Source organism: Cryptomeria japonica, chromosome 11 (assembly GCF_030272615.1).
Source record: "Cryptomeria japonica chromosome 11, Sugi_1.0, whole genome shotgun sequence".
In the NCBI taxonomy this organism is placed as follows: Eukaryota; Viridiplantae; Streptophyta; class Pinopsida; order Cupressales; family Cupressaceae; genus Cryptomeria; species Cryptomeria japonica.
The window spans coordinates 351,376,658-351,392,607 of record NC_081415.1 but is presented as its reverse complement, the minus strand read 5'-3'; the positions used below and the strand labels follow the sequence as shown (position 1 = coordinate 351,392,607).

At 35.3% G+C, this 15,950-nt stretch overlaps 1 protein-coding gene across 1 annotated transcript in view; it reads left to right on the top strand.

Annotated features, from left to right (window-relative positions):
• The window catches only part of LOC131079899 (PTI1-like tyrosine-protein kinase At3g15890), a 158,964-nt gene extending 144,836 nt beyond the window's left edge, over positions 1–14,128 (top strand). Inside the window, exons 3-4 of the mRNA XM_058017942.2 lie at positions 12,685–12,947; positions 13,314–14,128. Of these exons, the coding sequence (XP_057873925.1) occupies positions 12,685–12,947; positions 13,314–13,947 (897 nt within the window). The 3' untranslated portion in view covers positions 13,948–14,128. The remainder of the gene's footprint in view (positions 1–12,684; positions 12,948–13,313) is intronic.
• Positions 14,129–15,950: the final 1,822 nt, after the last annotated feature.

Genomic DNA, 15,950 nt, shown 5'->3' with positions numbered 1-15,950 from the left:
ACATCTACCAAATGGTTTCTCAAGATGAGTCCCGAGCAAAGAGATATTAATTTCCGAAAACGGCCAATTGGCTTTGTCGACACTGCGGACCTGATGAAGTCAATGTTCTGGCAACACATGATGCCTTTCTCAAAAATATCAAACGACCTCCGTGGGTCCTCAAATTTGGAACACAGGTACCTTAAAGTACATATTAAATCTTTGAATTCTCAGTTCAATCACCAGACTGACAGGATGCAAATGGTGCACTCACCAAAACGGCTACATTAACTGATATAACACTGGAGTGCGGATAACTGAATTTGATGGTAAAATGAGCTCTTTTGAAAACCGATCAAACGGATTGATAGAGGCATGAAATTTGAAACGTAGCTCATCATTTATACTGACATCAGCCTGGAACAAACATTATGGCATGACGCTCACCAGGACATTTTTACACTTGTGCAAACATCACAAACTACAAACGGATTGAGCTTTGAAAACTGAGCAAACGGATTGGTAGAGCCTTGAAATTTGAAACGTGGCTCATCATTTATACCAACATTAACCCGGAAGAAACGCTTTGGCATGACGCTTACTGAGGCAATTTTCACACTTGTGCAAACATCACAAACTACAAACGGATTGAGCTTTGAAAACTGAGCAAACGGATTCATAAGGACTTGAAATTTTGCATGTTGACTCACATTTATGCATAAAATTCAATCCATTTTGAAATTATTCATGATAATAAACATGGCAAAAGATATAAACACCCAAAGTAGGCTACTTAATAAAATTTGCACTTGTGCCTAGAATGCACTTTCAGCTCACCCCTCGAAATGGGTACCTAGTAAACTTATCCAAACTGAATTCTGAAAGTTGCACATCACTGCATAGGCCAAATGAAAGGTGTGGGACATGAATCCCGAGCCTTACCCACTGAAAATCAACCGGCTCCATTTTACCCCCTTGCTAACTAGGCCATTCAAACTGACTTATTTTAATCATTTGGAAATGCAGGGCAAAATTTTGAAATGGGCCTATAAACTTGACTCAGTTTTAAATACTCCCAACAGATTGAAAGTTTTTGAAGAATAATAAAGAGGGATTACTCAAGTTTTGAGTCTTTGAGCTACATGTTTGAGTTTGAATCTTTTTATTTCTTCTATGCAAAGTGTTTCTAAAGGAGCTTAGTCCAATCTGATTTGAAGTCTTTGAGCTGCAAGTAGAGAAGATTAATTAAAATAGGAAACTCTCTTGAAGGAGCAGGAAGTCTTTGAGCTTGCGTCTATTCTTGAGGAAAAATTACTGTTTGATAAGAAATAGCAGCAAGTCTTTGAGCTTGCATTAGTTCTTGTCTTTGTGTCGAAAGAATAGATTATTCCATTCTTTGAGCTGTTATCTTTTATTCGTTGTAAAATTTAGTATAGCAAAGGGTAGATAGGACTTCCAATAGTCAAGTCTTTGAGCTTGATATTGTTGTCCCGTCCCGAAGGAAGTGACAGGAGTCTTTGAGCTTTCAGGAAACTTCATTTCCTTTCTCTCATTTCATTTGAAAGTGGTTACTGCTGTTTATATTCAATCGCTATCCTTTTCTGTGATGAGAAAAGGATAATTGTCTTTCTTGAAAAAAGAAGAAAGATTGCTGTCCCATCCTATTTTATTTTCCAAGTTTTAGTTAGATAGGGGGAACCTTCCCTTAATTAGGAGAGTTTTTACTCATGTGCTGTGGTTGAAACCACAATTTTGTATATTTCCCCAAGTGTACAAAATTTTCAACCAACAGATTGGCTGTCTGCAATTATGTGCTGAGAAAGCATGTTTGTTGTGTATTCAATGCCAATCTTATTTGCTGTGTTTGTGTTTGATAACTCTTGCCTGTGTCTCTCAATGTAGTAGAGTGTGCCTTTGGGTGCCACGCTGGTTGGGTGGAAGGTAATTTATCTCCATTGGTATTTGCATTGGAATGATGGCATTGCATCTTGGAGTTAATGCAAAAAACATTGAGTGCAATGTGTTGTTCCAAGCTTTTTGGGGTTTCACATAATTGAAAATTTGTAAATTGAGATTATTCATAAACTTGATATAAGTTGTAACTGTATATTTGAATCACCTTTATATTTGGTCATGTTTGGAATGCAAACATCATGTTTTAAATAGTTGGTAATGGTCGCTTGAATTTAATTTGTATCATGCTTTGTAATAGAAATTTCATGTATTGTGAAGTCTTAACTATTTGTACTTAGGCCTATATTTCATTCAAAGTTGAGTAGTTACTTATTGAATATATTATGATTTGATTGTGATGCATTTAGCTCTTAAGATTTGCGAGTTGTGCTTGAACTCATGTTTCTTTTGTTGCATTCCTAAAAGACTTGTATGCATGTAAATAGTACAATTTCTTCTTTCTTTTGAAAGTATTATTTTCAATCTTTTTAAACATGGGTCATAAAGCTTAAACATATTGCAATTCAATGGTTATAATGTTTGTGAACAATGCCTTACAAGTTGACGTTATGTAATGTCCCCATTTTCGATCACTTCAGCATTGTAGTTAGCTTTGACATTTTTGGTGACCATCACTTGTGCCAAATGAGATGTTTGATGTTAGCAATGAGCTCAGATGATCTAGAGGACTCTTATGCCACTTTTTGAAGTGATTTTCAATTCTTGATGCGTTATCCAAGATACTTGGAAAGAGTGTCTATTTTCATTATTCATCATCGATATCATTCCAGTATAGTCATATTTTGATCTCAATGATTTTCGATAGTTTCCACAAATCAGGTGTACTATTGGATATAATTTAATTATTTTACTAAGGTTGCTTGATTTTGTTCAAAATATTTTAAAAGAACCTTAGTGTTATAACTCCTTGGAAAGGGCATGAAAAGTTTTAAATTATGGATGCATAAAATAGATACCTTGCATATAAAAAATTATCATTATTTAAATAACAAAGTCTTTTGGAGCAAAAAAGAGTTTTTAGTTGAAAAGTGATTTTAAAACAAGAGTCCTCTGGAAAGTTTGGCAGGAATATTATATAAGGGGGTTTGAAGATGATGCAGGTGCATTAATAATATATTGGAATAATTCTAGATGTTTCTAGGCTCATGCACGTAGGTAGCAATCTGTTATAAATTTATAATGACCCAACAAATAAACAAGATCTATTTGTTTTAGCCTAAGTATAGAGAGGTTAGAGAAAATTTAGGGGTAGTTGTGATTTCCCCAGATAAAGGAAGATTAGTGTGAGTCTATTTTGGTATTCTTTGATGTATAAAATCAACCTTGTTCTCAGCACGAAAACAAGGAGAGTTCTGTGCAACAGTAGTGAAATAAATAAACTGTCACTTAACGAATATATCAATATATTCTGAGAGATTTTGTCGGATATATTTTGGAGGCTTAGGTTTGGCATGTAGAACTGCACTAAAAGAGCTCATTTGTATCATGAATTTTATTCAATTTCTTCTGGTGAAAGCTTGTGGTTCTTGTGGGATTGAACTTGGTTAATCTTAGCTTCTACAGGACAAAAACCCTCTTGGAGAAGATCAATCACGATAGTGAAAAGATCCTCCATGGTTTATGTGGTGTGGCTCATTCAGAGTTATAGGTTCTGTGCAAAAAAATCTGCAGGTATGACCAAAGTTTAATTTGTGAAGTTTTTGTCAAGGAGTTTGTCAGGTAAATATTTGGGCACCATATTTGAATTTTTCAGAGTATTCTTACATGGAAAGAATTCCAAATTAATTCCTCTGGCTTGGCAACACCCAGGGAACAGTTTGGTTGACGTTTGTTACTGATTGGTTTTCCTAACAAGCTGTACAGATACAACAGCTAGAAAAGTGTCATTTGTGACAGGGCATGGGATTTCTGATCAGTTAGACATTGCGTGAGGCTCAAAACCCTTCTTGAGATGGCACCTAGTCCTCCATTGTTGGTGGAGACTCTTGATTAGGAGATATGATGTCTGAGATTTTAAATATGAATTTTAAGGCCAAAGGCACCCCTCTGCAGCACCTCAGTATTGCTTAGTCTGACTCGAACATCTTGTTGACTGGGCTTGTATCATTTGACGAAATTTGAAGGGAATTTAGGGGGGAATACCGAGTGCTATTTTTTCACCAAAGTTTGAATTGATCTGCTTACCTGTTCGTGGTGTTTTATCATTGTTTAACAGGCTGTTCCTTCATGTTAGTGCTGGGATTGCATTGAAAAGGGAACTGAATTTAATTTTCAGACTGTGATTTGTGTTGATGCTGTTTGAGGACGGATCTCTGGAAGTCTGAGCAGCTTGGAAGAGTGTAGAAAGCTTAACAGGCCATCGCTGCAGATTTAGGGAGTCTCGAGCATGTTTAAGTGGTGATTATCAGACATTTTAATGTTGGAACTAAAAACACACTGCCATCAACCCTCTCATACATCCAAATTTCATATCAGACCTGCCCCATATGAGCAGCATGTTGTATGTTAAAATAAGGTCATTTTTATGGGGGTTTGGTACTGTTGTTCAAACCCTTTGGATGTGGCTTCAATGCTGGGAAGTTTTCTGGGCATGATCAGCTGGATGTCCTAATTGAATTAAGGCTTTCTACTTCCTTTTCAGTTTAGCAAACTATTGCAACAGCACTTTCTACAAGTTATTTATCATTGTATTCAATTTAGAAGGCCTTGTATGTTGGTTGGAGATGACATACCTTCGTAATGCTCAGAATTTGGTAATTTACACTGTTAGAAGTTATATATGAATCTTATGATATCATTTATCATTGCCATATTCCGCATGTGTGAAGTTATATATAAATTGTCCAAGATTTTTTTGGAAAAAAACATATAGGGGGAATCTTAAACGTTATCACTTGCTTTATGTAGTGTCCTATCCTCACATGTGAGCAATTGTTCAGCCATTAGTTCATCATCCAAAGATTTACCATAAGATAATTGGAATTGGAAAAGGGAAAATAATATAAATATTTAAGTTGTCAAGGAGTTAGATTTTAATATTTTAAATGACTACTTAAATTTAATTATTTAAAAAGGTGTTTTAAGTGAGAAGATAAGTGTCACAGTGCTCAAGATGCTGAAAAGTGCTCATAAAGACACTTTATACTATTTTATTAAGGAAAAATATTTTTCCAAAAAAAGAAAAAAAAAACACTTTCTTGGAAAAGCAATTAAAAAAATGAAAAACCCTTTTTCAAAAGAGCAATAAAAAGGAAAAAAAGCTTTTCCAAAATAGCTTAGAAAAGGTTATAAAAGGAGGTTGGGTCTTTGAAAGAAGGGTTACTGGTTATTTTTCATTTTCATTTGCTCTGAGCACAAATGTGAGTTATTAATATTTCTTGAGGATGAAAACTCTTTGGGAATACAGGTTTCGAGGACAAAAACCCTCCTAGCTCGATATGGTGATTTCAACATAAGATCAGATTTGTTCTGTGAGCTATGTTCTCTCTGTGGAACTAATAAAATGGAAATATTTGACATATTTTGATAAACTTTTGATTGCTGAATGTTACTGATGCAATGTTGTTGAAGATTTTTAACATGTTTCAGAAGGATGTTTGAGGTTTTTATGGAATTTGTACTTGCTGTAAGAACAGCATCAATACCTATTTCATACCTACAATTAGTCTGATTTCTGTTTCAATCTGATATCAATTTGGTTCATCTGTCGGGAGGTTCAACCTGTTTGGGTGTGTGCTGAGCACATTTGTGCTAGTTTTCTGAGTGTTTATATTGCTGATCAGACTTGATTTTCATTGTTTATCAATTACAGAGGCAGTTTACTGTATCGTAGTTGAGTTTAGGAGGATTTCAATCAACCTACATCAGCTTGGCTGTGTATACCAACATTTTTTTCAGCCTATGATCGGTGAGCAGCTTGTTGTCTATGCTTCTGGAGTATATTGAGTTAATCCTTGTACTTGCATCAGTTCATACTTCTGATCACAATAATAAATCAACTTGCTTTCAATAGTATACATCATTTTATGCTCGACTATAATGCATTTCATGCCCATTTTGTAAGCCCCGGATTGTAGTACTGCCAAACGAATATATTTGTATGCATTTTATCATCTAAAACTGAATGATTTACTGCTAGTTCATATGCATATCATGCTAATAGGTATTGGTCGGTTCACCAGTAGACCCAACATATTTCATTATCCCATTTTGGCATTAAACAGGCTAGTGTAATCAATCATTTTGGTTTGAACCAGCTTAGACATTCTGCTAGTGGTTTGCATTAACACACATTGCCTGTTGCATAAGCGTTAATTGAGGCCTGTTGTGCCTCTTGGATGCTATGGTTAGCTTCTTGCCATTTCATTATGTTTGCATTATTGCATGCATTGTAGTTACTACTGTAGTCGAAGCATTGTATGCTCTCGCCTAGCCCATTTTGAGATTTGGGGGATATTCTGAAGGCATTGCAAATGCATTTTATATCTAACAACTTCCAAAAAAAAGTAGGGTGGTCTGTGACACTTTGGGACTAAACTGTTTTGCTTGTATTGGTTTGATCTTGTCAAATTTGGTCTCAAGGCCCTTATAGATGCTTTTAAGGTTTAAAATGCAGTTGTGTGTATTTTTTTTTTTTGCTAGACCTTTAGATGATCCCTTGGACATGTTCAAAACAAATTTTGGAGCCAAATAGGATACTGTGGTTCAAAATGGGTTTTCTTCCTTATTTCGGATGGCGTGTTTTGCTAGTGGGAGATCCTATATGTCTAGATATGTTCCCTAAAATGCCAAGGCAGTCTCAAAAACACATTTCTTGTATTAGGAAAGGTGTGCTCTTGCACAAATTGGGTGAACCTGTAACAATGGTTAGTTTCCGAAGTTTTTCAAAAAGAAAATTCCTTAACAAGAATTGAACCTTTGGGTTGCTTCTCCTTTCTATTTACTTGGTTTGATGTGATTTTATTTTTTTATGTTTCTTCTATCCATTAGAGAACGTGCACACATTTTCAATCATGCTTGATTGTTGTTTGACAACACTTAGAAGAGTTGTCATAACTCTCTTGTGACCAACTGCTTATGGTATACTTGAAAGAATGTTTTGGTGTGGTGATTCCATTCTTTTAAATGTGTTCATGTATGTCTGTAGGCCTGAATGATTGAACAGTAACTCTAAGTTGATGCTTTACTCCATCTCAGTCTTGCCTTCCATTTCTGCTGATGATAAGAGTTGTGAACTCTATTGTCACTTGTGAGGATATTTTATCTCTATTTTTATTGTGTTGATGGCATTCCATTATAATCACGTGACTATTGACTACTGATTTTTTTTGTATTTGGATTTGTAGACCTTCTGCAATCATGTATGAGGTAGTGTCATCTTGTGCATTGGTTGTGATATTGTTTTCTTTTGACAACATTGTAATGTGTGGACCTGAGTTGTCATGTGCATGCAAAAATATTGTTGGTCCATTCGTTATTTGCTATTGTCATGATTTAAAATTTGGGGCATTGCAGTATGCATAGTTTTCATTCTCCATTAGTCTTATATGAGTCTCATATCTCTTTTTGGAAATAAAACAATTAATAATATTTTAAGTTGGGCCCAATCACTTTATTTTAAATATTATTATAGGTCCTATGTAATGATTTAATAAGTGTTTATAGCACTTAAATCAAAATGTAATCAGAAGGGGCCTTTGGATGTAATTTAGAATTATCTTAAAATTCTTCAAGAGAAAAGTAAATTAAAAAATTAAAATATAAAATAGAGGGGCCAAAGTGGGCACCTATAAAAGAGAAGTCATAGCTCACATTAATTCATCCGTTTTGTCATTTTATTACTTCTTCCATTTTGGAGATTGAAGCATCCAAGTACGAAAACCCTTGGTGTTGGAGATTTGAAGGACGACAACCTGTTTGGATTTCCATAGTTGGATTTAGGTATAAAATGCCTTATCTCCATTTTACATGATTGTATTCAAGGATTGCACTTGGACTTATAGATTGAATTCATTTTCAATTCTCTGCACTTCTAAGACTCTTAGCCTATCTTTAATTTTTTTTTAGACTATGGGATGTTGCAAAGATGGATAATTATTAAATAATTTAATTTAAATCATCAAAAAAGGTAACTTAATCTTACATTTTAAAAATTGGCAACTTAGATTCATAGAATTGAATGATAAAGTGTCTAAAATATTTAATGACACTTGTATTATTTTCACAGAGAATAGGTTAAATAAGTAGAGTAAAATCCCTCAAAAAGCTTTAAAAGAGGTGTTGGGGGTATGAGGATGGCATCCATTTATATAAAGTTTATTGTAAACATCTATGCAGTAATTTATTGTTTATTGTAAACATCTATGCAGTTCACCACTAGATTACCTTTCAAAACTGAGTCTGCATGGTTGTGCAAGTTGATGATTTATTATACATACAAGCTAACGACTTGCCCATGGAAGCTAATAAAATTTAGATGTCCAAGAGGATTCCTTTGTTCACTACCTGACATGTTTTTGGCACAAGTGATCTTTATTGGTGCATAAGGTATCTATTTGGCTGCACAAGTAGCTCCCTTGATGTGCAGACGGTCTCTTTATTGCACATGGTACTCTTTGGTTGCCCAAGCACATTCTTTTGCTGTGCAAGACAGTATATGCCAAAAATGGATTAATGAGCTATCCCAACCCAATCTGCTGATGAGTGAATAGGACACCAAGATCTGTACAATTATTCAATAAAATAAACAATCCATATGGCAATCTGATTTAGAATTTGTTGTAACAAGATTGCCACGTCCTAGTATCTACATGAGTATAAAGTCAAATATAACGTCCCCATTTTTATGCCATCTTGTTCTGCAAGCATTGGCCAGTTTTCAGAGTTTTCCTTAGGTTTCCAAGTGTGCAGGAAATGTTCCAATGTTCTTCGACAACTTGGCTTACAATTTCTTGGTTTCGGACAACAATTTAAGTTTCAGTTGGTGACAATGCTCTTTGTAGCATTCTGGGTTTTTTTACATCTTTCCGGGTTTGTTCTCTTCAACCCTTGGAGAACATTGCTATTTATAGTAAGCACATGTCTGGCATTGATCTTTTAGGGTTTTCTTGGATTTGTTCTCTTTAGTCCATGAAGAACACTGGTATTTAAAGTAAGTGCTTGCATGGTACCGATCTTTCTAGGTTTATTCTCAAAAAACACTGCTATTTATAGTGTTAGGATTGTGAAATTTTACGCTTTATGGATCTGATTCTGCCTTTTAAGCTTGAAAAAACCTAAACCCTACTCTCTTCATGGCTCCTTGTTATGTTTGACGTCGACCGTTTGGCCCAAGTAGCTGGTCAACTTAGTTATATTTCCCGTAATTCCTTAGTTTTGCTTTGTCCGAGCTTCAAAAGTTTCACGTCCCTCTGTTAGTCCCCATTTTCCTAGTTGATGCTAAGTCTCCATGTGCAACATTAGGCATTTTAAGTTCTCCCTTTCCCTGTGATCCCGCTACAGTTTGTACAGAGCACGTCAAGCCCCTACGGGCAGGTGGGGTACTGACCATAAGGGCTTAACTTGCTCTATACGAAGTGCTACGGGATCGCAGGGAAAGGGAGAACTTAAAACGCCTAATAGCGCACATGGAAACTTAGCATCAACTAGGAAAATAGGGACTAACAAAGGGACACGAAACTTTTGAAGCTTGGACAAAGTGGAACTTAGGACTTAAGGGAAATAAAAAAGATTGAAAAGCATCCAGAATCCTAAGGCAAGGGGGCTGGCAGAAACACGATGAAGAACCCTTAAGTTATAACTAAGATGATCGACTAACTGGGCCAAACGGTCAACTTCAAAACATAACAAAGAGCCGTCAAAAGAGTAGGCTTTAGGTTTTTTCAAGCTTAAAAGGAAGAATCAGATCCCTACACCCTAAAATTTCACCAATCCTAACATAGAGTTGCATCCATAACAAAATGTTGTTGGAATTAACAAAGGAATTTCTTCTGTGTTTTTGAAGCAAAAATGCTCTTCAATCTGTTTTTTTTGGTTGTAAGAAACCTACCCTAGCTGGTCTAGTGTTTTTTTAGAAAACACAAAGGTTTCTAATAAAGTTTGGATTCCGTATTTCAAAGAAAATGAAGATTTTTGAAGTGAGCTGATTGTGAAGGTTTTGGATGATTTCGGCTTTTGGTTCTTGGTAGTTTTTGGTGTGATTTTCAGAGTTGTTTGCTGAGTTTTTTTCAGACCTGACCATATCCTTCATGATGCTGGTCAAAACTCTCGCACATTGAAGACTAGGGACTGCTTGGATTTTTGAGGGCACTGCTTCAATCATTGTCCAAAGGCTACACAACCAAGTTTTGATTGGTTTTTTCTGAGTTCTGGATGATCTGAATTTTTTGAAGGGCCCACTTTGTTGAAGGGCACTGATTTTTGGAGGTTGAAGTTTTGTGGTGGGATGCTAAAATTCATCCATTCCGTGTCAAAAAAAGACATCAAACTGCTGCAGGCCTTAGTATTCTGATGACATTTGGAAGTGATTTTGATGAAGGTTTCAGTCGTATTGTACCTGTAACAGACTTGGACAAAATTACTCATATTGCTGGAAGTACTACTGTTTTGATTTCAGACCCATACAAGCTAATATCACACCACTTCAGGGAAATCAAAAGGTTAAAAAGGATGACTCTTATGTTTATAGATTTGTGGACAGTGCCTTGGCTCTTGGGAGTTATTTGTTGATGTCTTTGATCTGTAGCTGAAGGTGATGTTCTGCTAGTTTCAGACCTGTTATGTTCAACTCTGTAGATCAGACTTTAATGGACAGTCAATAATGTTATTGTGAATCCTTGGTGGTTGTTTCTTATGATAAGCCAAAGTAATCAGTTCTGAGCAAGTAAGCACTAGGGAGGCAAGTTAGAGTGATTGGAAGGCTCTATTGTCTCTATTGCTGCACTAGAAGGTTATGGAATTATCAATATCAGCAATGGATGTGGTCTGATTTCAGGTTACATAACCTATTCATTACATATTAATATGTAATTTGAAAATGATTAAATTTCATTGATTTTTAATCACATATTGCATGATTGTTGGAAGTAATTTCAAGACAAGCCCTTATCAACAGAGATCTCTCATTTGCATTGTCAAGTTGTTCTTTCATCAAGCAAGTATTAAGCATTCTCTAGAGTTAAGATTTGTTCTTCGCAGTTATTTAATTGTTATAAACAAACTTATTTATGTATTTTAGTAGCAAAGCAACCGTTTAAAGAATGAGTTTGTGTTCTGTGCATCAGTTTTATTAGGAAAAGGCCCACTTGATAGGATTGATGTTCGCCTTAGGTTTCATTTTTTTTTTTGTGTGTTATTTAATTATTTTTTGTTTCAGATTGAGATTGAATAGTTAATGATAAGGTTGTTGTGATAATCATTGTTTTAGTTTAATTTTCAGCCTGTTACAGTTCATTGTTTTCATTAATTTGCAGCAATATCCTATCAATTTGCAAGAAGATTTAGTGTTTCTTCTGATTTTTCATTGCTTTCTTCCAATCCATCTGAGGCCCCCAAATCAGATCAGATCTGCACTTCATATAGGATACTTGCAGTCTTGCATATACTTTGTGGGTGCTAGGTAAAAAAACCCAAATTTTTGGTGAAGCAGCGGCTGCATGATTTCACCCTCTCCCCTCCATCTATAGATTAACTTTCACATTCTTAATGACATATGCTACACTATTTTAGGGAAAGCTTTTAAATTATAAATTGTGTTTATCAAAACATTAAATGGGCTCACCAAAGCCTTAAAAAATGTGGGCAATAAGCAACTGCATGAGACCATGCTATTAAGATGTGACTTTATATTCCTTGAACTCTAGCATAGAGTGAAGAGATTGCTGCGGATTGTCTGCATAAGAGCTATTAGGAAATACTTCTTGTCCATCTCATCTATGATTTCAAATAGTAAGGCATTATAGAGGAGGGTGACCTGCATACGATTTATCTAGTTGATTGTTTGGATGTTTGTTTTGTCAGTCCATCTTTGAAAGGTGTCATTGTTACTGTGCCACCGTTGTTGAAGAGGTCTCTTCTAGCATTTCTATGTGAGACCTCCTTAGCCTCAAAATATATATATTATTAGAAGAAATAAATTGATTAGAGGCCTGTTCGAATGGTAATAATTAGTTTTCTTAGATAGCAATGGGTTTGTCTATTTATTCTTAGGCCAGTTCCCCAAACTCTCATTCTTTTTATTTCAATGATTCTCATGTGTTCGGTGGAAATGTTGATCGAAGCCTTCTTGTGTGGTGTTTTTTGTGTTTAAGTTCAATACAAAATTTGTTTACTTTGAGTTGGTCTTCATCGCTGATTCTGAGTTGTAGAGGACTCTACATAGTTAATGCCTTGAATTTTTCATCAATTTTTTTATTAATTAGAAATAATTTTCGGAAATTCTATTTTTGAGTGAGCTACTCACAGAATTTGGTTTTGGATGGAGAAAGTCTCTTCCCAAGTGGATTAGAGTGTGATGCGTGTTTTTCTCTTTGATATTTGTATTTTGGTTGAAAGTTAGGCTGCATGTAATGAAATATTCTCCTTGTTTTTGGTTTTAAAAAATATTCTAGAATATTGTAGTTAATTATGTTCGTTTTGACCATTACTAGTTTCAGACAGGTGTCAAGGTTTTTTAAGTTTTTACCTACTATTTTTATTATTCAGTATTCTACCTGAAAGTATTATTCTTTACAGATCGCCGTCAAACGATTAAAGGTTTTAACTTCAAAAACCGAAATGGAGTTTGCAGTGGAAGTTGAGATTCTTGGTCGAGTAAAACACAAAAATCTGTTGAGCTTACGTGGATATTGTGCTGAGGGTCAGGAACGTCTTATCATTTACGATTACATGCCCAAATCCAGTTTGCTTGCACATTTACATGGCGAATATGCTAGACGTTCTCCTCTTGATTGGCCTAAAAGAATGAATATAGCAATTGGCTCTGCAGAAGGCCTGGCGTAAGTTCTCATCTAGTTTTTCTTGAGTAAATTTATGTGTAAACTCGTAAGTAAATATAGAGTCATATTTAGTTCTCTTGGAAACGCAAATCTAGATGAAAATAAACACTTCCATGGGGTAATGTGCTCTAGAGTCTACAGATAGCAGTCATAATTTTTTTTTGATCACAACCAAACAGCTAAATTTGGCATAACATGATACTAGAACTCTTTCATTACTTGGAAGATTGGAACCTTGTGGTGTTCATACTTATCATTTGGCTTCGATCTTGCATATGATTCTACTTTGTGGGTCAGTTCCAATAAGCATATTTCTAGAACATTTACGAAAGATGCCAGTCTAACTTACTTTGATGGCCTTTGCAGGTACCTTCACAATCATGTCAAACCTCATATAATTCACAGAGATGTTAAATCAAGCAATATACTGTTGGACTCAGATTTCCAAGCTCAAGTTGCAGATTTTGGTTTTGCTAGACTTATACCAGATGGTGCAACCCATATAACTACACGAGTTAAAGGAACACTAGGTTATCTTGCACCTGAGTATGCCATGTGGGGGAAGGCTTCTAAAAGTTGTGACTTGTACAGTTTTGGAATCTTCTTGCTGGAACTTGTTAGTGGAAAGAAACCCATAGAAACATCGGGATCTGCTACAATGTGCTCTCTAGCTAATTGGGCACCATCATTGGTTTGCCAGGGAAGATATAGTGAACTAGCAGATCCAAAGCTGCATGGTAGATATAATTTAGAGGAATTAAGGCGAGTTATTCATGCTGCAACAGCTTGTACTCAAACTGCTCCTGCGAAAAGGCCAACAATGAGTCAACTAGTTAACTTCCTTAAGGGGGACTCTAAAAACATATCAATGGACAGTAAACAGGAAGAAAACGTGAAGTTGGATGCTATTCCTATCAATTATGAACAGGAAGCCCACAATAATTCTGGGTCAAATTCAGCAAGAGCCTCGATTCCGGACTTACCAGAATGCAAGATTTGAAGTTATTTGAAGTTAGACACTCGTACAAAAATAACAAGAGGATGATTATGCTTCAGAGGATTCTTGTTTGGCTGTAACATAAGTATATTGTAAGGCTCTATTGAGTTTTAACAAAATGAGAAGTGCAGTAGATATTAAATAGTAAGGAGAATTCAATCTCACATTTTTCATTCTACACTTATATTCGTGCACATGTGAAGAACTGTTAAATGCATTTTCCAGCGCTTTCCAGAATATATTTTTTTAGGTTTAGAAATCATATTGACTTTGTAATGCTCAGTTGAGTCTTGATGAATTATAGTTATTATTTTCAACATCATGTCACTAAGGTTTACTTAGCGCTTTGGTCACTGCATTCAAGTAGAACGTGATTTTCATAGAGGAAGGACATTTACAATAATGTTTATGTTCAAAAGTGATTGCTGGAGAAAATAATCTAAATAGAAGAAAGTCATATGTTTCTTTCACTCAGTTTGGGATCAACAAGAACCTTAGGTAATATAAGCTCCTCCTTCAGAGCATTTTTTGATAAGAACTGGGTTTCCGACATTAACTTCCTTAAGAATCCTAGCTAGTTTATTCAATCCTCCTCAAGTGTGGAGAAAAAGGTTTTGAGTCTACTTATTTGGGCTAAAGATACTTTAGCCAGGTCCCTTCTAGCAATCTGAAAATTCCTCGCCGATTTGCCTCTTGTAGCAATTTCCCTAGGCTTATTAGGGATGCACTATTGCAAGGGAATTTTATGTTACACAAAGTAAATGGCTTCATAGAATAAGACCTGGAGCTTTTCAGAATGCTACAAGGGATCCCGTTCCCAGATCTTCAAGCCTAAACAGGCAGCCTCGAACCTTTTTCTCACCACAATGCAGGGATATTGAATAAAATACACAAGGTTGCAAAAAAAAGATAATGTTAGAACCAAATTTCTTCCCACAAAATCTCTTGAGAGTGCAAAAATCCACAGTGGATCTAGTTGATCCTAGGTAGAGTAGCAGAATTTATTCAACTCGTGGCTTGTGTCAATAAGTAGGGGAGACAACGAGGGGCACTACCTTTTCAGCATGCAGGTACCTCCATATTGCTGTGAATCTTCATTACGCCTGGCCATCGCTGTGCTCATCTTCCACCACTTATGCTATCTATATCAGATTTTTACCATCTCTGCTAGGAGAGGTCTTTACCGTACTCCACTGTGGCCCATCTTAACTCTCATGGATTTTGTTCTCTAGTTGCGGGTACCGAACCTTTATTTTCAGTTTTTGTATGTTCAAAGTTTCCACTCTAAAACATCCAGATCAAGCAGTCTAAGGGCCAGGATGGGATCCATTGTTAATACATATTCAAGTGTCTTCTCTATTATGCATCTTAACTAAGAAATCTGCTATTTTACATAGAAGAAGTAACGTCCAGGAGGCTAAATATAGTGTATGGTACAGAGACTAAATATAAAAATGTTAAAAGATGGTAAGATATGAAAGCAGGTGTGGTAAAAATACTTGGAGATAGCCAAATTGGCAAGCCCTATCTAGTATATGTGAATGCATGCATGTTTATGATAGAAAGTTTACTAGTTTGGTTTGTATGGCAACAAACAAAATTTTAGTCAATTGACAGTTAAGTTAACTGACTAAATAAATGGATGCCATTATGTATTATCTTTTCCTACAATTGATTGAGGAACAAACTATTATCAATATAAATTTATATTTTTGGAAGCTCTCAATGTTGAAGTCTTAGTGGCTTATTATTAATCATTAATGATATTATGACGTTCTAATAATATTATTATTAAAGTGATATTATGACGTTCTAATATTATTTTTATTAAAGTGACCAATGCACAAGTCCTCATGGTTTATTAATCATTATCATTGATTATGCTCTAATATAAATTAATATAGTTTATTAATAATTATTAACATAATTATTGTAGTGTTAATCTGTCAGTAGTGTGGTTATTTGAGCAATGTTTATCATAATATTTTAAATATATATTTTAATTA